The sequence below is a fragment of the Aythya marila genome, assembly GCF_965140915.1.
Source record: "Aythya marila genome assembly, chromosome: 21".
Taxonomy (NCBI): Eukaryota; Metazoa; Chordata; class Aves; order Anseriformes; family Anatidae; genus Aythya; species Aythya marila.
Genome location: NC_139062.1, coordinates 5,465,923 through 5,490,582, shown reverse-complemented (window position 1 = coordinate 5,490,582; position 24,660 = coordinate 5,465,923). Strand labels below are relative to the sequence as shown.

The 24,660-nt window shown below is 36.3% G+C and overlaps 1 protein-coding gene across 3 annotated transcripts in view; it reads right to left on the bottom strand.

Annotated features, from left to right (window-relative positions):
• Positions 1 to 24,660, bottom strand: part of VPS13D (vacuolar protein sorting 13 homolog D) — a 103,746-nt gene that overhangs the window by 74,697 nt on the left and 4,389 nt on the right. For all 3 annotated transcript variants that reach the window (XM_082777161.1, XM_082777162.1, XM_082777163.1), the window contains exons 3-25: positions 24,105 to 24,182; positions 23,669 to 23,859; positions 23,293 to 23,373; positions 22,012 to 22,128; positions 21,683 to 21,787; positions 21,188 to 21,358; positions 20,081 to 20,181; positions 19,303 to 19,471; positions 18,104 to 18,196; positions 16,952 to 17,162; positions 16,207 to 16,386; positions 15,875 to 16,005; positions 15,061 to 15,133; positions 14,308 to 14,478; positions 13,394 to 13,524; positions 12,165 to 12,297; positions 9,089 to 11,308; positions 8,587 to 8,738; positions 6,324 to 7,358; positions 5,292 to 5,382; positions 4,772 to 4,898; positions 3,668 to 3,848; positions 2,430 to 2,612 (exon numbers count right to left, since the gene is read on the bottom strand). In XM_082777161.1, coding sequence (XP_082633287.1) covers positions 2,430 to 2,612; positions 3,668 to 3,848; positions 4,772 to 4,898; positions 5,292 to 5,382; positions 6,324 to 7,358; positions 8,587 to 8,738; positions 9,089 to 11,308; positions 12,165 to 12,297; positions 13,394 to 13,524; positions 14,308 to 14,478; positions 15,061 to 15,133; positions 15,875 to 16,005; positions 16,207 to 16,386; positions 16,952 to 17,162; positions 18,104 to 18,196; positions 19,303 to 19,471; positions 20,081 to 20,181; positions 21,188 to 21,358; positions 21,683 to 21,787; positions 22,012 to 22,128; positions 23,293 to 23,373; positions 23,669 to 23,859; positions 24,105 to 24,182 — 6,125 coding nt within the window. The remainder of the gene's footprint in view (positions 1 to 2,429; positions 2,613 to 3,667; positions 3,849 to 4,771; positions 4,899 to 5,291; positions 5,383 to 6,323; positions 7,359 to 8,586; positions 8,739 to 9,088; positions 11,309 to 12,164; positions 12,298 to 13,393; positions 13,525 to 14,307; positions 14,479 to 15,060; positions 15,134 to 15,874; positions 16,006 to 16,206; positions 16,387 to 16,951; positions 17,163 to 18,103; positions 18,197 to 19,302; positions 19,472 to 20,080; positions 20,182 to 21,187; positions 21,359 to 21,682; positions 21,788 to 22,011; positions 22,129 to 23,292; positions 23,374 to 23,668; positions 23,860 to 24,104; positions 24,183 to 24,660) is intronic.

The following is a 24,660-nucleotide window of genomic DNA, read 5'->3' as shown; positions in this document are numbered from 1 at the left end:
ATAGTCAAGCTTTTTTCCTACCACCTTAACAGATTGTAATGTTCTCTATAACAAAAAGCTTACCTCAGAAGCATTTTCAAAGAAAGCTGTGAAACAATGATAAATTCATTCAAAACCAGCTGTTTTTGTACAATCAAAAAAACCTCCACGTGAACGAAATTAACATAAAATAGCAGACTAAGGCTATCAAGCATATCTATAAAATAAAGACTGCTAAATATTTAAAAGCTGTTTTTCAGAACATCTTCCAATGATCTCAAAATATGCAGTGATTTCTACACAATCATGTCAGCAATTTGTTTATTAGAATAAGTGAATAAACACTTCTATACATAATGTTATAATTTTATGCACTATAAAGTTCCATCATAATACCAAAATGTGTCCCAGAATTTTTCTGCAGTAGCTGAGTTTAGAGATGGCAAAGTTTCCTACACTTATTCTTAAAACCTCCACATGCAAAAACAGAAAAGCTCATTTATATTGGTGCGTAACATTTTACACTTCCCCACCACCACATATCCAGGGGAATTCTTACAGGTTTCCACCTTCACAATACTGTCTAGCACCAAAAACCTGCAAAGGGTACAGCTCACAACACAGTGAACAAACGAGTTGCATCAGCATTAGGAATTATTCCTCCCATAAACGTGTCCAGTGGGATAGGTCTACACACTGCCCTTAAACCTCACTGAAAATTTCAGGGTTTTTTTAGTCTGCCCTGATTCAGATTCGATGAATCTTATGTTTCAGTTTTGTTCAAGTTCATGTGCCCCAGCAGATACAATCGTCTGTCATTACCAATCCACTTGGTTCCTTACTCTGGGATTACTGACTTTACCCATGACTGCAGTATTTTTACGATCATTTCCCATTTTTTTGTAGCCAACTTACTGATGTCATGATACAATCCTCACCCATAAACTTTCCTTTCCCTTTTTAATTTTTAATCTTACTTGCCTTACGTGGTTTAAAATTATTATTCTTTGGAAAACTTAATTGCAGTCATGATTGAAGATTTTAAGATTAACAATTTGGAAACATTAGCATTTAACATTGCCCTGTAAAGATGAGACTGAAAGTACATGCAAAGAAAAACCATCACATCACCTGTAAATCTATGAATTTATGTAAATCCAAATTAGTAGCTCCTCAGACATGCATAAAAAGCACACAGCAATAAATTTAACTCTGAATCTTATGGAATTTAGCAAGTTCTTTATATATTAATGTAGATAGGAACTTTTAAAGTGCTAAATTCCACAAGAAAATTTCTTTTTTTCAATGATTGAGGAGCACCTCAACACTACTATAAGATGTGAAATACCTCAAATAAAACTGGATCCTTGTATGCATTGCCTTGTAAAATCAGATCCTCAAAAATAAACATAGGGCAGAGAAAAAAAAAGAAAACTAAACAAGAAAACCGACCAAATGAAACAACAACAAATAAAAACAAAACACCAAAACACATTCACCCTATCCCATTTCAAAACATGAAATATATTAAGTATTATGGAACACAGTCTCTTTAAATCGACAGAAAACTACTATACACACATCCTTTCTTTACTCTTACAACATTAATTTGGGAATGTACCATTTACAAATCTTTAAATACATCAGAAGAAAACTCAACATTACAATCCAATACTGCCTTACAATAATGCCATTGTTAGGTATTAATCAGAGGTAACAGACAAAATTCCTGTAGTGATGACTGCAGTCCACCTAAATTCTGTCTCCCCAGAACAAACACCCATTCTGTTGCATAGATTAGATATAGAAACCCTTCCAAGAAGGATTTTCCATACCCCTGATCTTGTGGCTGCATCTCTCAATAACAACATTGACTGTTCCCTGTCCTGTACTTAGAGCCTTAGGTGCAAAACTTCACGAATGAAGCCTTTCATTAGGTTTTACCTAGTGAAACCAACCAACACATACTTGGTTTCATTAAGTAAAAGCACAAAGGAAAAAAAAAAAAAAGAAACTAAGAACAATTCTGTTCGCCGACATTTTCCAGCAAGCTTCAGCTGAGAAAGGCCTCCATTCTCTGCTACTCACATTGTTGAAATTTAAGCAAAAAGCTAGTAAAGGGGGTTAGCTGAAAGCACTTTATTCAACAACCAGTTGGACTGAACTTTCTAATAGGTCCAGTTCCATTAATTTCTGGAAAACAGTCTCCCCTCTGACCTGAAGATCTCAGAAAGCAAGTACAGGTGTAGGCAAGCACAAAATTGAACAGCTGCATACAATTATCAGCAGGACAGATTTAGAAGAATACCTAGTACACTGGTTTCACTACTGGTAGTATAAAATTTGCATACAAAGTAAAGTGTAAGTTTAATTACCAGTTTGATAAAGAAATAAAATTCACAAGCACTAGAAAAAACACAAGAAGCAACGGTGAGAAGTAATGTTCTTACCTTGTTCTTTAATGAGAAAGTACCTGGCATACCCGCAAACAGAAATCTGTTCTTGACTTTCAGTTTTCCAAGATTAGCTACAATAAGACTATTAGACTTTGAGCTTTCAGGTATAAGCAGAACAGGAGCACCAGCCTCAATATCAAGAAGAACTCGGGAAGCTCGCTGTGCTTTATCTCTTACCTAAGAAAAGCAAACATTTGCTTGAAAACTTAATTCACAATATCAGAAAAACTTGCAAGCATGTTGCCTATTCCTCTCCCCTCATATTTTTATGTAGCATTTATCTGATAACATTTACAGAATAAAATATCTTTAATGAATTCTATTTTTCATAGGACAGAGATTCTTGTTAGGGCTTTCTGACATTTTTACACTCTTAAAAATACATTTAGGATCAATAATCACAAAAAAAACTATTTTACAGGCAGTAGGCAATTAGCACTGAATTCAGGATCACTATTCTTCAATTCACAAAATTAAGACAAAATTTTGTGACAACATTTTATGTAAAAATTTATAAAAAGGAACTCTTAAACTCATTTTCAGCAGAGAACAAAGGCTAGCTCAAAAAGGACTGATGTAAACAGCAAAAACCTTTGCAACCGGTGCAGAAATCAAGAGTAAAATATATTGTCCCCATCGAACAGAGGCATGATAGATACTACTACTTAAATGTACTTAAAACTACTTTTACTTTTACTACTTAAAACTACTTAAGAAAATATTTACAAAAAGGAAAAAAATAATCTTTTAGAACAGATGTTTCCAAATCAAACTTCCTAAGTGATGCACTTTAATATACACAAATACTGTCTGCTCCAATTATGAGAAGTGGCTTTTTAAATAAGGCTATCGTATTAACTATATTAATTACTGCCACAAAGTTTTGTACAAAATCATGACTGTCATGATTATGACAAAAAAAGCTCACTTAGAATCATAGAACGGCTCAGATTGGAAGGGACCTTAAAGATCATCTAGTTTCAAACTCCCTGCCAGAGGCAAGGAAACCACCCACTAGATCAGGTTGCCCAGGACCTCATTTAACCTGGTCTTGAACACTTTCAGGGGCATCTGCAATCTCTCTGGGCAACCTGTTCCAGTGCCTCAACACCCTCTCAGTGAAGAACTTCCTCCTAAACTCCTAACTCATGACAAATGAGTTAGGACAAATTCTAAGCTACATTTCAACTTTCAGAAGTACGATAGGAAAGAACAAAAATAAATAAACATACTGTTTGTCCTTCAACTGCTGCTCTTTGCCGCCCCAGAACATCCTGAAGCTGAGTAAAATGTTGGATGAAAGATACCACCTCTGCCTGGAAGCGCTGGGTATGCACATACTGAACAGATGCCATTCGTAGAGTGACACGAATATCACACTCCCTCTGCAGCAACGGGTCTGGCCGCCCGTATCTGTGAGAGAGGTCAAAAATAAAATTTAGCTGTCTACCTTAACAGACATTTTACAAATAGAGCTATTCATTATTTATGTTCAAAATAATAATACATAGGATTGAACTGATGTTCATAGTATATAATTAAAACAATTTCAACTACAAATGTGAAATTATTTGTATTTTATATTAATTACTTTTAAATTACTTATGTTTAAGCACTGCTGAATTTTAAATAGGTGAACAGAAATTTAAAATGTACCTCCAACCTCAACATCTAATAGATATATCTTCGGTTATTTTATACATCAGAAAAGTGACTTAAAATAAGTACTCTATTGCATGATTGTATGCAGATCTTCCATGATAATAAAAACAGATTCAACTCTAAATCAGTGTGCTATTATATTTGAGATGAATCGTATAATGTTCCACTGCTAATTTTGAATCTGAATAATTCTGGTGGGTGGAGAAGGGAGTGGATAACCATGAAACATCACAGGATAAGAACTATTGCTTTACAAAAAGCCTAACTTCAGGAGTGCACTATGAAAAAGAAAACCCTTAACTTCAAAACCAATTAAGAAGCAATGGAATATCTATCATCAACTGAAAACTTCTTCCAACTTCTAGAAAAAACAACTATTCTATCTAGGAAAAACTACCACCTAAATACATTCAAGAACAGCTTTAGAAGAACAAACTTTTTTTTTTCTCTCTGATAAGCCATTTACATTCAGCAGAGAAAAGTTAAAAATATTTCACGTGTTTATGACTGGAAATGTTCTAAGTCTTGTTTACACTGCAAGTTCCCAAAGCAGCATTATGCAAACCTCAAAGTTGTGGAATTTTTTCTGTTGTTGTTTGCTTGCTTGCTTTGGGGTGTATATATATATAGAGAGAGAGAGTTAATACTCAGAAACAAGAGGTTTAAATGCATACTTATAGATTTGAAAAATGAGTGCTTCTTCACCACTTGTAGTGAAACGCTCTCTGTAAAATTCTCCATGTGTTGTAAGATCACTTAAGGACAGACTTCCAATACTTCCTTGCAGGGCTAAATCTCCATCTGCAAAACAAAAGTCAGACAGTCTCCTCAAACATGAAATTTATTAAAACCCCAAATTTAAACAGAATTCTTTTTTCCTAGAAAACAGTAATATATACTTTTATTCTGCTCTGTGAAAATGAAATAGAAAATTTTCTAGCCAATTTCAACTAAAACGATTAAAGGTTTGGCAACTGGAGGGAATGCAGAATTTAAAATCGATACTGAAATATCCTGATGGAGAAGAAGCAGCATTGGGAAGAAAACAGCATCTTCCCTATGAAATAAACACACACAGACACACACAAAAACCCAAAGCAATGAGCAGAAAAAATAAAAGCACTTAAAATTGCAACTCCAATGCATACCTTTTATTTTAAACAGCATATCATGTCAGACCACCAATCTACTCACCAATTACCTCCAAGTGAGCTGCAAGTTTTGACACACTGGCTTTAGCAAGCTCGCTAGTTGTCTTATTCAGTACTAAAGATAAAGAATGGACCTGGTAAAACAAAAAGGAATAGGTTGGTATTCAACAATATAACCTCATAAGTGGAGTATCTTGTTAGTTTTTTTCAAGACAATTACATTATAACTTATAACTGGCAAACAAGGACGATTTGATTGGGAGACAGTAGATAAAAGCAGTCTTTTTACATTCTTGCTTACATATTAAAGTCTCCCAAACATCTTAGAATGATTGTTCTAGCACTGTTACCTTCGTCCTCTTGCAAGATTTGCCATTTGTAACTCAGACTGCAGGACCTCTGGAGAAAGACTCTATATATACACACATATACACATGTATACATGTATACATTTGTAGAGTTAATTTAAAAAAGTAAGTCTAAGCACATGCAGGTATATACACATACACATTTATAAGAGTATGCATATGTACCTATGCATATTTTTAAGTAAACCCCTAAGCACCTAGAAGAAGAGTTCCAATTCAGCACATCAGGTCTTCAATATTGAACCAACCACACCATTTCAGAGATCACAGACATTTAGGCCATACCCTTTGTTATCCCAGGGAAATAAGAATCACCTTCCATGAGATTTACACTTTTACAAGACTCTTATGCCTAGAGTTGACTTGGGATAGGTGAGAGTCTCAAACTCCACTCATGAGGGCTCCATAAGGACAATAAACATGGAGCATTCTACTTCAGCCTCCCTTGATGAGACATATACACATCTAAGGAGGGTGACAGGGCAACGGAGCCAATCAATTTGCAAACCTTTTGCTTTTCTGTAACTCCTGCCCCCACCCCCCTTTTAAAAACAAACAAACCCTGCATAAATATACATTCTAAATGTGCTGTTTGATGTGCATTCTTCACTATAAAACGCTAATGTGATTTAAATGTCATCTTAAAACTTCTGGTATATGGAAACTTATCATAGACAATCCAATTACTATTTGCATCTCAAATATACCTTCAGATCCAGTTTAGTGTTTATAGGCTCTTGGGCTTGAGAAGCTGATGAGGTATTTACTTCTGATTTAGTTGTCTGCTGAGTATCTTCAGGCTGTAGCTTCATAGCATGATTATCAGCAGTGGATCCAATCCCAAAGAAATCCAGTATCACCACCCAGGTTTGCAAAGTTATTAAGACATCAAGACAATTAAAATCAACGTCTATGCTACGGTTAATTTTGTTATAGCGAGAAGAAAATTCAGGATGTTTCCTATCCACCAGAAATATATTGATATGAACCAATGAATCATCAAAGTGACTTTTTCCACAAGGCAACTTGGATCTATCTGCTGTTGGAGAAGGAGGTGGAGTCAGAGGATACTCGGAATCAGTATCTTCTTTCTGCTTCTTACGTGAGGCACAAACAGGTCTTTGGTATAGCTGAAAGACATTAGTCGCTTCCTCCATATGGGACGGTAGGGAACGTGGCATATCTGGATATTCAACATTGGATACTGAGGGACAAGACTGTGAAAGATACTCCTTGTGTGCTAAACTGGATGGTTTGGGTGCTCCACGAGACACCATGAGATTCTTATACATGGAGTCTGTTTTTTTTTCCAGAAGATCTTCCATGAGTAGAGAACGCAAGGCAATCTGAACAGACAAAGTCTGAGGATGATCTTTAGCAAACTCAACATCAAAATCTTGAAATTTAAGGCTGACAAGACCTTGTGCACCAAGTGTAAGATCACCACTTAACTGAACCTGGAGCTCTGAGATGTGGAAGTTTGCTTGAATCTGAGTAAAAGATTTTGTTTCCCTGATAGCCAATGACTTGTTTGGAACAGAAGAAAAACTAGAATGGCTGAATAAGCCATTATCCTTCCATTCACTTGAAAATTCTGTGCCTGTACTATGAACTGATGTTGAAGGAGAAGTCTGACAAGTTGAAGATACACTAGCAGTCGGAAATTTGTTCAAGTCTTCATTGTAAATTAAATTATCCAGAGTTTGCAGGACTTGTTCATATACATGTTTTGCTAACACGACCTATAATGTAGAAAAAACATACAAAACAACCCACAATTACCACATGAGCACTCTATATCACAACATATTTTAAAACTCTCAAGCAGAAAAGCTGTGGTATTTCAAACTAGGCAAATGTTAAGTTTGTTCACAAGTGAAAAATAATCCAGAACAAGGTACAATGCAAAGCCGAAATAAAACAATTCTCCTGTTTTAATTCTGTAAGATTACACACTCTAGAAACGTACAGGATAGGCTCCTAGAAAAGGATGTGTTCCTAAGTAAAAAGCATCCATGGAGTTGATTAAAAATAAATCACCATACAAACTAGCCTTAAATTACCATGCTGATATTATACATTGACATATGTAAGAAACACTCCACTTAGCCACCATTGTTTATCTCATTAGTTTTTGTTTCCTCTGTTTAAAAATCTCTGCCCTTGCAGAGGTATTTTTCAGAATAAAAACATTTTAATTCTTAATTTCTACAACAACCACAAACACACACATCTGATGCTGGGATGTGGAGAGTGACACACTTGATTTTCTTTCTGTGATACACGTTCAGGGTAACTAAAAGCTAGACTTATTTAGAAAGATGTCCAAAATACCCCAAAACAGGATTAAATTTTGGTCATTGTTAATTGTGACTTCACAAAACCATGAAATGGCTGAAATTGGAAGGGGCCTCTGGAGGTCATCTGGTCCAACCCTACTGCTGAAGCAGGGTCACCTACACAGCAGGTTGTCCAGAACCATGTCCAAGCAGCTTCTGAAGATCTCCAAGGAAGGAGACTCCACAACTTCTCTGGGCAACCTGTGCCAGTGCTCCACCACCTGCACAACACAGATACGCTTCCTGATGTTTGGATGGAACCTCTTGTGTTCCAGCTTGTGCCCACTGCCTCTTGTCCTGGCACTGTGCACCACTAAAAAGAACCTGGCTTAGTCCCCTTGGCACTCTCCCTTCAGGTATTTAGAGACATTGAAAAGATCCCTCTGAGCCTCCTCTTCTCCAAGCGCAACAGTCCCACCAACTCTCTCATCCTCTTCTCATAGGAGAGGTGCTCTAGCCCTTTGATCATCTTGGTGGCCCATAAGACTTCTGTGGCTTCTAACCACATATGCAAGGATCCAATTCCTAAACTACCAATATGTTAAATCTGAAAATATTTGCTTGAAAAATAATTAGCTTCTATGGAGGGAAATATATTTGTATTTTTAATAGAACTACTAGGTTACTATACCTGAAGAGAGTTCACAAATTTTCCTTCAATCTTCATAATGCTTGATATTCCAAAGTCTTCATTGCTCAGGGGGAATGTTACATCCAAATCCCTCCCTAGAGGTATCTTCTCCAATTTAAACTGGATGGTGGTGTTATTCAGAATGTGGAAAGCTGTTAAGAGAAAGTGAAATGAAATCAATGTTATAATACGTGAACTGATTATCCTGTGTTATCCCTGCTGTACAGCCCATATAGGAGCTATTAACTAGAATTTCTTAGCAATGCTAAAATAAGTAGATCTGGCTATGTTTTGTAAAATTTCTGCATGAAAGGCATTACTCAGTTCTTGAGTAAGAGAATAAAAATGGATACAAATAAAAGAATTTGTCCACTGTAATTAAAATTGAGCAAGACGTTTCTGGGGGAAGGGTGAGAGAATACATAATCAGACCTACGGTCAACACCCATTTTTAGTGCTATCTGTTACATCAAAATAATTAAGAGTCCTCCAATTAACATACCATGGCCTTTATTTAATGATTCAAAGAAGTCATGACGAGTAAAATGGGATTCTTCCTGGCTATTAACACTGGCAGGACCTGAAGAATGTAGCCCATGAGGTATCTCACTTGTAGACTCCTTCTTGCTCATATGCTGACTGCTATTTAAAGAATACATTTTAATATCTTTAATTTCAACTTGCAGTCTATCACTTGTAGACTCATCTTCTCCTGGTACAAAATTCTGAATACATATTTGTCCTAGATGGCCTACAAGCAGTTCATGGCTACCAGGCTTTCGAGGTATCGAGACAATTGGTGATTCAATGTTTACATTTAATATAAGCTTAATAGTTTCACTTTTGAGAGGTGGAGATCCAAATGCATAGCCATCATTATCTTCTAAGCTGGCAACATCTCTTGATCTTGGTGCTGTATCAAACAAAGAAACCATTTCACTGTATTCAGCAGTTTTAGTTGCCAAGACCGTAGTAACTTTGGAAGCTGCACTTTTAAGCATGCTGCGGAAATTCTCCTCCAATTCATCCATTGACAAAGTTAGTTCTTTCAGAAATTTAGCGGAGTGGTTGTAGTGTAAGGAGGCCATTTTGAGGTTGAGAGAGCATTCCTCCTTTGATTTTTCTGTCAAAGTGAAACTTAAAGCATCTGGAAGGCTGCTTCCATCATCAAGTCTAAAGAACGATGATTGAAGGTAATCTACATCACCAATGAGATTCTCATACCTTCCTGTATTCCCTATGCTGACAACATACTGGTTCTTAACGCTGTCTTGTGTTAAATCCATAAGGTGAAGACATCCAAGAGAGCCATTCACATCAAATTTATTACACATGGAAACATTGACTTTGGTGCCACCAATACTGGCTGTTGCAATTTTTCTGCCATATTTTTCTCCATTTGTCATGCCAACTGTCCTGAGGAGGAGTATATTCAGCCAGTGAATATCAACTGCTACCTCTGTATTCTGCACGTAAGTAGACTGAAAGGTTTCCTGCTCCCTCCAGTCTTTTTCCAAATCCACCATTAAAGGCTGAGGACTAGAGTCTTCTTTCTCCTTTGGGAAAGATTTCTGGAGAAAACCAATGAGTTCAACAATTGTCTCTGGATTAAGGATGATATCCAGGTTGTTCACCTGTACAGAGATTACCTGCAGACTGCTATCCAAATTCATCGATGGGCATTCTGCACTCACAAACTGATACTCAAATTTTATCAGGGACTCTTGATCTTTCCCATTGTTACCAGATGAAGTGTTTGATGCAGCAGTGCATCTCTCTGTCAGACTGGCTGCATCAACGGGATGTGCATCACGTGGTCCAGAAACTGGTGACTGAGCCCTGCTGTCTCTAAGACTCCCTGTTGGCACATCAAAACTCAGATTCTTATGAGAAGCCATCAGGAGATCAAAATCTGTTCCATATGTTTGCATAGTATCAACAAGTAACAGGCCATGAACAGTCAGGGACACTTCTGCATCGTAAGGCCTTTTCACAAAATGTGCATTGGTGCCAAAAACCTTGAGTACAGAGATATATCGTCCATTACTTTCAACACCCAACTGCATACAGTTTACTTTGAATTCAGCCAAAAGCAGCTGAGATTCAACAAGAACTTCCCTGGTATGTTGCTCTAGCATTACAACACTCTGTGTTAGATTCATTACAGAATCATGCAAACTGCCAAGCTGGTCTACCTCTGAAAAAATCTTGTCTTTTCCTAAATGTAGGCCATCTGAAGACTTAGCTTCGGATGCACTCAGCTGTGTACACCAGTTCTTCAGAGCTGATATTTTGTCTTCATTGATATGAATTTTCAAGTCTGGTAGACTGCCAGACAACACAGCTCCTGGGTATTTTGGGTCAGATGTGTATATCAATCTGCGTTCCAATTGCAGATGAACATTGAATTTTTCTACCACATGTGTTGGACCCACGTCACTATCTTGAACATGCTTCCAGTTGTCTTTCACTCGGCCCACCATGATCTGAAGGTCCATAAATGAAAGCGTGTATCTCTCATACATTTTTTTACTCATTAAGTGTGCTTGTAGTTGCTCTTCGCTTATTTCTACACCAGTAAATTCAGACATTTTGATACCGCTGTTGGTGCTGGATTCTGGCGGTGGAGTGTTGGGAGGAGTTGCAAGAGGTGTTTTATATTCTTCATCACTTAGTTCATTGAATTCTGATGAAAAAGTATCTGCATTCCTTTTAGATTCTTCTGTGGATTAATAATTAAAAAAATTAAGTAACCAAAGGTATTCTTCCCCCCTCCTTAGGTATTTCCCATCATTACTTAATGATGGGAAACCCCACTCCCCAAATTTTCTTTCACTTTTTTTTTAACTAAGCTTAACAGGCTAATGCCTCAGTTTCACGGGGAAATCCAAATCTACCTTGTGTAAACCATCTGTGTTCTTTTTCTAGTTTGACCTAAGATAGAAGATACAAAAATAAAACTCTGCACCTTGACTTTCAACTGCACTACAAAACTGTTCACCTTGCAGCCATACTTTTTTAAAAATTAAATGAACACCACATAGGTATCTCTTTCAAAATTTGTAACATATTCTCACAGACCACAAAGTTCAGCTAGATTTTAAATAGGTCTGATTTCATTTACAAGTTCCACTGTAATTTCTTTTTAACTTTCATTTGTTGTTTTCCTAGTGTAACAGGAAAGAAGTAATAATTTGTTTATGAAGCAATGAGTTTAACTTTTGATATAAGTAAAGTAAAATCAATTTTCCTTTCAGTTTTTTTTAGGCTAGCTATAGACACATCTGCTAAAAACAGAGACCCATATGACTCCAGAGTTGGAGGGCTTATTCTAAGCATACTTTCCCTGAGAGAACTGTCCCAAAAAAAGGCATTCTACAACTACATTTTGTATCCCTCTAAGCCAAAATCTCATCTATTTAAAGTGCCTGACATACTAGTTTCCTACCTCCGCACAGCCTTCAAGAGGTGTAAGATACCACTACAGATCATTTCATTTAAAAGGCAATTTTACAGTCCTCACCCTCCACCCCAAAGAATACCCTTGTTTTCTTTGCTCAAATAATTCTAGACCATACCTTGAGAATTGGTAAGTAATATTCTTCCCAGATCTATAACGACTAACACTGGATCCACAAATTTGAAATCATCAGGAAAGATCACCTGAGGGGCAGAAATATCAAGGCACACTGTCCAGCTTTTGCTGTTTTCCTGAAAGTTAAGAAAAAAGAAATAAGGGTCCACAAGAAATAGCTTCCCTTAGTATAATCAAAGCAAAAACAAAACAAACAAAAACAAAACAAATCACTCTAGTTCGGCACTTTTTCCAGCTGAAGAGCTAACTTTCGCAAAACTTCAGACATGTTTGGTAGCTTGTTCAAAATAGCTGTTCAGACTTGCATTACATTCAACGAAGAGACACTTTCAGAAGGTGAAGAGTCCCATGCCAAGATAGTTGAACTGAACACCCCATCTCTCAGCTGGGGAGAGTGAACCTACCTCCATAGCTTAGAGAAGACATCTCTCATTTTCCATGGAATTGTCAAGGCTATCCATAAACACAATGTGCACTAGACTGTGTTTTATCAAACATCAAACTATTAGTTGAGAACAATTATCTTTCATTTCACTGAAAACAACCCTCAACAAAATTCTCTTGCATCAGCCTATGGATAAATGACAGTGATACATATAGTTATGTTACCTGAAAACTGCTGCTTTAATTTTAAGGATGAGTAAAAAATAAAGGCACAAAAAATCTTGATTTTAGAACATAATCCTTAAGTAAGTGACACACAAAATTAAGTTTGACCTAACAGACCTCCAACACACACTGAAGCCAAGAAGCTGCCATGAAATTATCTCAGTAACAGGGTCCAGAACAGAAATATACTGCCCTGCCATTAATCACAACAGGCCTACACCACAAAAATGGACTGCTTCACAGCAAAATGGAAAAAAAAAGTTACAGATAAAAGATTTCCAGGAGAGCTTAAACAACTTTCCTAAGCTTTTACAGAAACTTCCACATCATATGTGGAAGTAATATGTTTTTATTTGACCAACAACTACACATATAAAAGTAAATGAGCTTTCAAACACACAAGCCTTTTTCTAGGCTTATCTATAGAAACGTTTCATTGCTACCTTTAAGGCCAAGATGCCTATCAATACACTACCACGTGTAAAACTTCACACTTTCTCAAAAAGAACACCACACAAACTAAAAAAACCTTCTCTATAGAACTTGAAGTGCTAAAACATTCATTAAGAAACCCTATGTAACCACTTGGGGTCAAAAACTTACAATGAAGTCTCCTACTAGTAATCGATCGATAGTTTGTCTGATTTCAGCTTTTGTCTGCATTTTCAGCTTGTTGTACTGTCTTCTGGCAGCTTCAGCCACTTTTGCCTCTAACTCAGACTGGTACCCAAAACCTGTACAAGAGATATAAAACAGGATTAGGTATAGTTTTATTCATTTGTTATTGAATCAGAAAAAAAATAGAGTCAACTACTTTGAGTCGACAGAAAAGGTAAGTACTTAAACTCTTTTTTTCCTTCAGATATATTAACTGGTGTATTAAGAATGTCTTAATGTTCCTTATTCTCACCCCTTATCTTCCCAGAAACCAAATGTTAACAACTGAAACTGCAAAAGCAGTTACTTTACGATGTTACTGGACTCCTAAACCTTGCTGTCCATAGAAGCTTATGGAAGCTGTTTGTTCCACATCTAAAACACATGATACCTCAAACAGCTTTAACAAAGGTCATACTTAATTTAATCAACAGGAGAGATACAACAAGAATTTTTCCTGTACCATTACCATAGGAAATACTCTCGTTTCCAACAGTCCTCTGGAATAACCAGTTCTCTAGATCCTTGTCCAGAGAGCTTACAGAAAGATTCCTCCTAATTTGGGCTTTTTAATTTAGGCAGCATGAATACTCATCATGAAGTATAGTAGCAACTTGCAATTTTAATGTAAAAGTTACAGGCATCTGCCCAAGCAAAATCTCTTATTCAACTAAACAAGAAAATCATTCAGTGAAGTATCAGAGCATTCCTCAATTTGAATTTAAAATGGAGATTACTTTTCTACTACTTTACATTTCTAAAGATTTAAAAAAATCACTTTTAATTAAAAAAAAAAATCAACATTAAGAAAAGACAGAAAACCAAAAGAAACCCCACATCAAAAAACATTAAAGGTTAACCTGAGGTATGAACCCTTCCCTTGTAGAAGAAGTCAGCTACTTTCTTAATGGCTTGTGGGTTGTAAATAATATTTAGAGGTCTGGTACTGACTTCCAGGCGCCTCTCAAAATTGCTGTGGATTGGATTTCTTTCATAAAGCATCTCAAACACTGGAGCATCAGGATCTGCAACTAAATAAAAAGCAAGTTACAAAAAACACTTGGGAAAAAAAGCATACACACAAAAAACAAACAAACAAACAGAAAAAAAGCAAAAAATAACAACCCCAAAGTACATAACTACCCCAAACTACAAAAAACAAACAAACAAACAAAAAAAACCCTATGAAGAACATAATCACTAATTACTACAAGTAGTGCCTGCCTGAAAATTCTTCATTAACTGAAAAGCGAGCAGTAAGATCAACTTCTATAATCAACAAAATTCAACATGCTTGTATACACAAACATTTTCAGGACAGTGGTCCTACAGCTGAACTCCTAGCCTATTTTTTCTTTTCTTTTAAGCCAAGACAAAGAGCAAGTGCAACTCACATTATCTTGAATATATATTTACTCACTTTCTCAAAAGTCAAACAATATGCATGCACTTGTATACCTTAACAAAGCTTCTATTATGTTTTTTTAAACTATTTGCAACAAGTATTTGCACAAATACAAGGATCAAACTTTAGACACTGAGTTTTGAAATTTCTAGTTTGTAGGAATAACCTCATATGTTTGCTTTGATCAAACATAAAATGAAGTCTTTACCAATGTTCTGATTAGTCATTTCTGAAGATAAATTCTGTAGTCCAAAGGAAGATACGCAGCCAACCTCTTTTTGCTTATAAGAATTTAAAAGAAAAACAATTGTTAGACAAATATAAACCAAGTCACTTGATAAACACACAGAAGTCTTTATCAGTCTTCTGGTCACTTTAAGTGAATCATATGTATTGCTTGAGACTATTTTATGTGTATTTCTCTTTGATGAAATCAAATGAGAAGGAAGTATGACTATATGAGAAAGCAAACGTGATCTACCTATGCAGTAGACAGACAAAGGTTGAAGTGCCAATTTCAGTCAGTTCTCTACAAATTACAAAGTAAAAAAACACATAAGTGCAATAAAGCTTTGTTTGCTTAGAAGAGATACTTAAAATCTCTTTAGCACTTCATTATGAAAAATAACATCTGTATTTCTGCTGATAGTGTAACAGTAAGCAGGTAAAATAAACTCTTACTTGGACCAAAGAGCTTTATGAAAAACACCAATTACTGATTAAGCAGCAATGCTGATTGTTCCAGAATGAAATCTTTTTCAACAAATTATCTTCTTGCCAACACATATAACTGTAATGTTGGAGTTGCAAGCATACAAAGCAAACAATTAAGAGTTCTATGAATAATCCTTGGAAAGGGAGAGTAAAAGTTCAAGAAGTGGAGATTTTTCTTCAAAACTCATTTCTTTCAGGGATAAGACACAAATCAAGGGAAACATCTGTGTTGAATTTTGGAATATAACTGTTTTCATACACACTTACGCATCCTACACAGTAACTCATAGAGAGTTTTTTTCACCTACAGGATTAGGGAAAACAAGAACAGGAAATATGGTCCCTTCTGTTGCCAAATCCCTCAGAAAAAGACCACCAAGCTGAACTTTTAGAAGGGAAGAATTTCGTCGAGGAAGGGATTCTGCTAAGATCTTTACACCTGAAATATAAACACATAAAATGTTTTTATTTTGTTTTATGAATACACACAGCATAGGTTTTATTTATAATGTATGGATGTTTCAGTATGTTTGTTTCAGTATAGTAATTTAAAGGATTAAAAGCAAGACTCAGAGGAAGGTCTGGAGGTAGATAAAGCTCATCTTTGCTGAGAAAGAACAAACAGAAATTGACTTTATACCTGAAAACTCCAGCTGCATAAAAGCACACTCCTCAACATGCACCACTTTCTTCTTCTTGTGCAACAGAGTAAAAGAGCCACCTTGCAACTGTAGATTTAATTTAGCAAAAACATGATCTCTTTTTGTAAATGTATTCATGCTAGAGGCATCTGCAGCAGGATCAAAAAAATCATCTGCTCCTAATTTAAAAAAAAAAAAGTAACAAAAAACAAAAACATCAGTTATGTTATATAAATCAAGTTCCTGGAATACGACTGAAGAACAGAAGGGTTTCTCTGAATTAAAAAACAAATACAAAAAAACAAAGCAGATACACCGACTTCCTTAACAAAACTGAATATTCAGTAGAACTCTCTATTTCAATTATGGTACAATAAATCCCCAATTAAGACAACCCCAACAACATGGTACTGTTACTGCTGTACACATTCACAGAACACTGCATTACCTCCACCCATCTGAACGGAAAGTAGTCCCAAAGCTCTTTGCCATAAGCACCTAAAATATTTAGAAGCAAACATATCCCATATCCCCCTCCAGAAATAAGCAAACACACCAGGGACTGAATTTTTTAACAGGTAATTAAGCTTTAGACAGGCTCTGCTGCCTAGGTGCATCAGCTGACACACATAATCTTTGAACAGTAAAGAACTGAGAAGTTTTTTCTGTTCATCTTTATCAGGTATTTAACTATGAAAGTGTTAGCAGCAATAAGATGAAACAGAAAACCACACGCTGTCATACCTAGTAAGTCTTCCGGATTCCACTGTTCCTGTTGTTCTGGCAACAGTCCTTCAAAAGTTTCACCTTCACATGTTTGCTGAGCATATCCATACCAGCCTCCCCAACCAGGAAACCAAGACTGAAGGTACTGCAGCATTCCACTGCTACTGCCATGTGCAGATTCTGCTGTTGGAGAAACTCCAGGAGAATCAGGCAACGGCTCTTTAACACTCTGTGTTTGAACATTGAAGACACATACATCACTGCTTGTAAGTGGGAGAATATCACGAGCACACGAAAACATCAGAGTAACAATATGATTCCATCTACTATTTACTTGGCGCTCTTAAATGCAGTATGCCAACAGTGATATTTACAATGGATACTCTGCAGATGCTCTCCTATATGGGCTAAGAAACAACAAACATACCACCATTTAATTGCTGCATGTTCCTATATGAAGTCAGATGAAATTATCCAAGTCTTAGTTTAGAAACACCGCACTGGGTCTGGCTGGGATGGAGTTGACTTTCCCCACAGCAGCCCATACAGTGCTGTGCTTTGCACTACATTTTTTTTTGCTAGAATGAGGTTGATACTGCATTTGCTGCTGATACACATTTGCTAGAATGGTGTTGATAGTGCACTGATGTTTTGACTACTGCTGAGCAGTGCTGGCACAGCATCAAGGCTGGCTCTCCAACCCCCGTCTCTGTGAAGGCCACTAGGCTGCAGGTGTGCAAGTGGCTGGGACAGGACATAGCCAGGACAGCCGACCTAGACTGACTGAAGGGTTATTCCATATTATGGGACACCATGCTCAGCAATAAAAGCTGGGGGGAAGGAGAAGATGAGCAGGAGGACACTTGTAATGGAGGCATTTGTCTTCCAGAGCAATTGCTACACTCTCTAAGATGAAACGTACTTGCCCTGGTAATTCTGGAAAGAATACTACTGAGGAAGACCATTGTATAGTGAGGCATAAGCTCACCATTCAAGTGACATAGAAGTAAAACTTGAGGAACCAAGCACTGTTTGCTATTTTAGTATTGATACCACGCTTCAAAAATCAAAACAAATACATGCTAACACTCTAGCAGAACAGAAAACACCCCCTCAGAATAATTCACTTAAAGATTGCAAATATTACTCTGTACAAAAAATGTCTCTCACCTCAGCTAGGTCATGAAATTTATCATGAACTACCTCACATAGTATCTTCAACTCTTCATAAGTTTGCTCATCCTCAATACGACACATTTCTGCCTGAAAAGACAAAAAAAGGTTAAGTAAATACTCTAAAAGGAAATAGTATCTTGCTCACAAACATGACAAATCTCTCTGCACTATATTTGAGATTCATGGAAAAACTAACATGGCACTAATGTCAGGATCCAAGAGCTTAAGCATATGAAAATAAAACCATACAGGCAGCCATAATACTGACATTCTCTGCTGCTTCAAATACCTTTATTTGGATTGTAAAATACACTATTTTAATTAACATTTTTAATGGTAAGAAGTCTTTGCTCAACTATATCCTTCTGTCATGCATCAGGAGCAAGGTTTGCAGCACAAGATATAAATCATGGAAAGTAACCTGATTTAACAGGAAGATGAGCATAGGCAAGAGCAAAAAAACTACTATAAAAGTTTCCAGTACTTTGAGCTACCCCTACAGTTCACATCTAAATAATGCGAGCAAGGATTACATACAACCTAAGCTTTCAGTAGGACTGCACATGTAATTAAGAAACATGAGGTACATGGTGCCCTAAACTGCTTCAAGTCCCGGTGCACCTAGAGATATAAGGCAGTTAATTATAATTTCACAGGGATTCTTCCTCCTAAAGTAGAACATGGGTTGATTAGTAGGGTCATTTTCCCTCTGAATTTCTTCATCCTAACATCAATTGGAAAAAAGTTTAAAAAATTAAATCAAAGGAAAGCACCCCTGAACAACTAGCCACCATTTTTCCTCCATTACCTACCTCACCACATGCATAATGTGAAAACGCTTCTGATATTTAAATACATTTTGAGTATATACAGAATGAGAGTTAAAAAAGCTCGACTGACATACGCATTCTATGAGAGCTAATGCTATTTTTGGTGAAAACCAGTTACAGTTCAAAAAAGTTTTTGCATAGCAAAACAAAAATACAAGAATCCGGTCATTCACACACCTCCCACAACCCCAGGATTCAAGCATTAAGAACTCAGTTGTAGTCAAAATACAGCCTGTTCAATGAAAATGACCTGCAGTAAAATTAAAGATGTTTCTGAAGTCAAACAAATTTTAAATTTGTTAAGACAAAATAGAACAAATAGAAGATAATTAATTGACATTGTAAAATCTTAAATCTAAATACCTCCTCTGCAGTAGACAATGGTTCCCCCTTCAACTTGCTATAATACATATCAGTGTAAGATACCGCATCTCGGGCTCGATGCAATGCAAACTCCCAGGTAGAACGTCGCCTCTGCTCTCTGATCTCCGAAAGATTAGCATTCAAAGCAAAGATCCACCACTCTCGGCAGCTGAAATATTTTAAAATTTCTAGATTACCAGTATTTCCAAAAAACAAATATATGTCAAACTAATGAAAGTTCCAGAGAGAAAACAGAGAGCAACTGATCAGAAAAGGCATCATTATTAGAGACAGCACGTATTGGCTAATTCTACAAATTGTGTAGTATTAAGCAGTGCTTTGCAACATCCCCACTACTTTAATGGGATTTAGTATATCTGTTATACATCAAGCACAGTCATTAAAGCCACAATGTTGAGCTATATTGACCTGCAGTCTGAAATTATACCATCTTTCTTCTTATTAAAAGTAATATGAAACATTTTATAGGAGCCTTTTCCATGAACATTCTTTCCAGAATACCACACTGTCTACATTGGAGAAGAACCTCCAATTTAATTTCAGTTCCTGGAAACTGTGAGAGAAGGACCGAAAGACTTAAGTAAGAATAATTTTAAGCTTGGATTATGTCTCAATATTTAAAACTGATTTATGAGGTAGGGAAATAAGACATGAAAACTTAGCATGACTACTATCTCCTATTTGTCTTCATTCAATTCTCCCTAGAACATTTTTAAAATCACACTAATTCAACAAGACATCCATAGATAATACTTACTGCTCTGTTACTGTAACCTTTGGTCTCCACTTCCTGAATTTAAGCTGTCGTTCCTTTCTAGCCAGTTCCTTCAAAAATCCCATGATCTGCTGATACTGCATCTTTTAGTTGAAGAGTAGACAAATCAGTTAGGCAATATTAGAGTGCTTTCCAAATCAAAGGCAGAGAGGGTGAAACAACCACAAGCTTAGCTTAGCTTATCTGCATCAATGATCTGCACATGGCTTCAGAATTAAGACTGATGTTTATCATAATTTGGTTCCCTAGCATCGCCTATCTTCCTCCAGTAGCTAAGGGTTAATGCGTGAGATACAACTTACAGGCTTCCTTGTTTACAAACACACAGCACTAAACCTTCCAGGTCAAGACTAGCAAGCAACTTTTAGCTGCTTTGTACATTCTACAGACTAAAAAAAAATTAAACAAAAACAATGACAAAAACACATGCATCCTTATTATTACAGTAAACAAAAATGTTTTTTTTTTGCAGTAATAGGCTGCAGTAAAATAATTAAATAATTTGGAATGCTTGATTTTAAACCAAACAACTTCTTTAGTATATTCCTTTCAGTTGCCTCTAAACCGAAAGCTTTAATAAAGTTTTAATTTTATTCTATGGGTATTTAAGCTGTTACAAATGCTACAAATTTTGCAACCAGTGAGGTGAAGAACTTGCAACAACCCTGCAGGTATTTCACTGTTTGAAGCAACAACTCTTTGCTTAGAGATGCAAACTCAAGACTGGATTTTACCAGCAGAATCTTCAGGAGCACTGATGTATGAACAACATATGCAGTAGGTGAGATGGGAAAGATACACTCTACCTCAAACTACCAATTTGACTTTGCAGACAAAGTCAAATTACATAACCAAAAAATGAAAGAATACCTCCTTTAATCAGTCATTTTGTTAGAATCTGACCACAAAGTAGGGTGCAACAGAGCACACAGATACCCAAGCAATCTTGAAGCCTAACTAGTTCAGACAGCTAATGCAGCCTAACATAGATAGATAACAGCACAGAGCTCACGATGGCCTCATTTACTCTGCTTCTCAGCAGTCTCCGTCTCAGAAACTGGGAGTTAAACAAAGATTATCAGTGTTTACCTGTGAAAGCTTCAAGGGTATCGTCTCAAGCTGAATGTCACATTCAAGCCGCGGAGTATGGCGAGACCTTAAAGGCTCCTTAGAACAATTTCTCTTCAGAAGAGCAGAAGTGCATACAGGTTCCATGATGTAATTATGATCACGGCTTTCCATACTTTTATCCATTGCTTCCTGTGGGTTACAAGAACATTTTTTCTACATGAAGGGAGGATAAAATATTTATTAGGATATATTGGTTTGATACATTAGGATACACTCCATTAATATATCAGTCCATTTACAAAACCTCTTCAATGTGTTCTCTTTTTAAAGATTAAACATACGGTATGTCACAGCACAACCTTTTTTGGGTTACCCACATATCCTGCCATGACAGCATGAAGCCATAAACTCTTGCTACTCTTAGAATTTATTGGACTTTTATGTCAGTTACGTCTACAATATAGGAAGGAAACTATTGGAAATAAAATAAGCAAAAAAATCTCTCTCTCATACCTGCAGCTGTCCAGGAGGTAGGTCACCCAATAAAGTGCAATCGGTATCCCAGTAAACACTGAAGTCAGCAACATCTAACTGCTTTTTCCGCATCAGTTTCTCCACCTGAAGTAGAAAAATTGAATGAAGACAAACTCATACACCACACACCATGTAGTTTTTAGCTCTACACACTCGATATACAATGGAAAATGCCCACAATCTATTTAATAATCTTCTGGTTATTGCTATAAAAAGCTACACTTTTTACTAAATATTTAGTAGCACCCATAAAGTACAGCATCACATCTTAGCTGTCGTAAGCTCCTGTACAGAACAGTTATACTTACTGGTTCAAATACTGCATTTTGCATTGATACATTTTTGATGCATATGCCAAATGCAAAAGGCTGGGAAGGATTTGTGACACCATCTTCAAACCTCAGATGGACATCCTGAATTTTTAACTAGACAGGAAAAGAAGAAATTACTAGAGACAACTATTTACATCAGAGTGCACAGCAGTACTATTTATTAATACTGAAACCATTTAATATCTCATTTCTGCTATCCTCCAGCAAATTTCTGGTACTCATTTGGACCTCAAAGTGCTGTTCCTCACTTCTGGTTTAGTACCCTCTGGTTCTATCTTCTCCTCAAATACACCGCTCCCTGCTCTTCTCCCCCAAAACAATTAGCCATTTTCACAGAAGAGTGTACTTTATTTTGCTATCTTACCATTATTCTCCATTTTTGAGACAAATGTGTAATTGCCAAACAAAGATTCAGGTATGTTTCACATACCAGAATCTTCAACATAGGCTAAATCTACAAACTAGCAGCAGGACACGACCTGAAGTAATTTTACATTGGTAAACCCTTAGAGAGCACTGAGTTATGGTGGTTTTGCAGTGAATGTGAAGTCCAGGACTGTGGTAAGTATAGATACTCTCACCATGAGCAAATACATCCTTCTCAGACACCAGGAAAAGCAATTGGTCTGAGCTATCTTGCTTCTAAATTGCCTCTAGTGAATTGAAAAGCAATCAAATGATATAGTCAGTCTATCTGCACAAGGAAGAGAAAGGAATAGTCCTTTCATGGAGACTAGTAGACAAACTTTAGCAATTAATCTGTAGAAAGTTGCAGGTTATTTTTATATAATACATTATACAAATGCTTAGTAATGTATATGTTGCTAAATAGTTTTATTTTGCAAACACAATATAGATTAATAAACTACAACATCATCTAAACCCTAAAATGTCATTAACTACATAAGGAATTCCAAAGACAAAAAGGTACAAAGCCTAGCAGTCATATTTTTGAGTCATTTTGAAATTTAGTGGAGACATGCCAGATTTTTATTAATAGTAGAAGAAGAATAAATTTAAAAACTTGAGAGTTGCTGTTTTCCCCTTGGTAGGGTGAGAGGTTATTTCTTCCCATAAGTCCCTATCAGGACTAGTTTGAGATTGAAGTTATGAAGATTCAATCAAAGGGGACTGTTCTCTGGCAAACATCTATCATTCATTTACATATTTCTTCTCTGGGGACTACACAATGTGAAGCACAGTGGGCACAGGTGATTTTTTAGCAAATGGGAAAAGCTCTACAACATAAAGACTTACTTCAATGTTTTCTACAATTCTGGTGACTACAGATGCTGTAACTGAGTACCAGTAGGATTCCCCCTTCTGTTGTCGTTCTTTCTGAAAAAGAAAATAGAGATAAGCATTAACCACCAGTGTAACAATTGATCAGGAAACAGTAAACGTATTATACTGAAATTACTGAACAAGAGAGAGAATAAAAACAGATTTCAGTATCATCAATGCTTGTTGGGGGGCAGAGATTGGAAACTGCACTGTGTTAGCGTATACGTATCAAATTCTAACTTGGTTTCCTATGCATTTATTCTCAGAAGGCATATGCTTGTTAGGAGACTTAAAATGCAATCCATTTACCAAAGCAGTTTCTTTACTATGAAATACAAGTGCAACTCACTTTCCATTTTTCTTCAAGTGCCAGAAGAAGAGCTTTCTTATGTTCTCTTTCTTGCAACTTCTCCCTTTCCTCATCAAAATCTTCCTTCTTTTCTGGTGCACCAATTAAGTGCAGTTTTGAGACAGATATCACCCATGGATCCACATGTGGGCGATAAAATGGTATCTGTAGTGTTATTTTGCCAATGAAACCTAGAAATACAAAACAGAGATGCTATCAGATTCTTGTGTAAACATACTTTTACTACCCCTTGAAAACTTCAAAGGAAAAGTTGTGTAAGAAACAAACAAACTAAAAACAACAAACAAACTAAAAACTACCCAAACATCAGGTTATTTCACTTGTTCAAGCTACTGACTCACAGGTAAAACTTCTAATATATGCAATATTTCCTGTTTATAAATATTTGTCTTGCACACACAGGCAAAATACATACCTGCTTTTACTTCAAATGGTAATTCCAGTTCCTTCAAGGCATCTTTCTTTAGTGGTAAGTTTTCCAGTTCAACAGCACCTAATGAAAGCACATAGAACAGACAAGTCTGTTGAGCAAAAATGTTGAAGAATGCCAACTTGAACATTATAAGTTTAAAATAACTAGCAGCAACTTTCAGAGAAGAAAAAATTAGGATTTCATGAGAACAGTCAACCTACCACACCACCTTCTGAAACAGCTCTAATGAACATTTAGCATGCTCATTAATTTTCCAGTGCCACATACTCAAACTATTTGATCACATTTGATGAGGTGATCTAGAAGCAATCTTCTTCAAGGACTTAGCTCTGAACTTTACTGCTATCAAGGAGAAAGCTTCTATCCTTTGTCTTTCCAAACAGGACACTTCAAGTATTTTCTGAGTATTACCAAAAGCACACAAACAAAAGCTTTGAAATATTATAAAATAGCAGATAATAGCAGCAAATGTAAATTAGAAACCACTGATGTATAGAAGCACAAGATATCCTTATGCCACCTTTTCCACAAAGGTCTT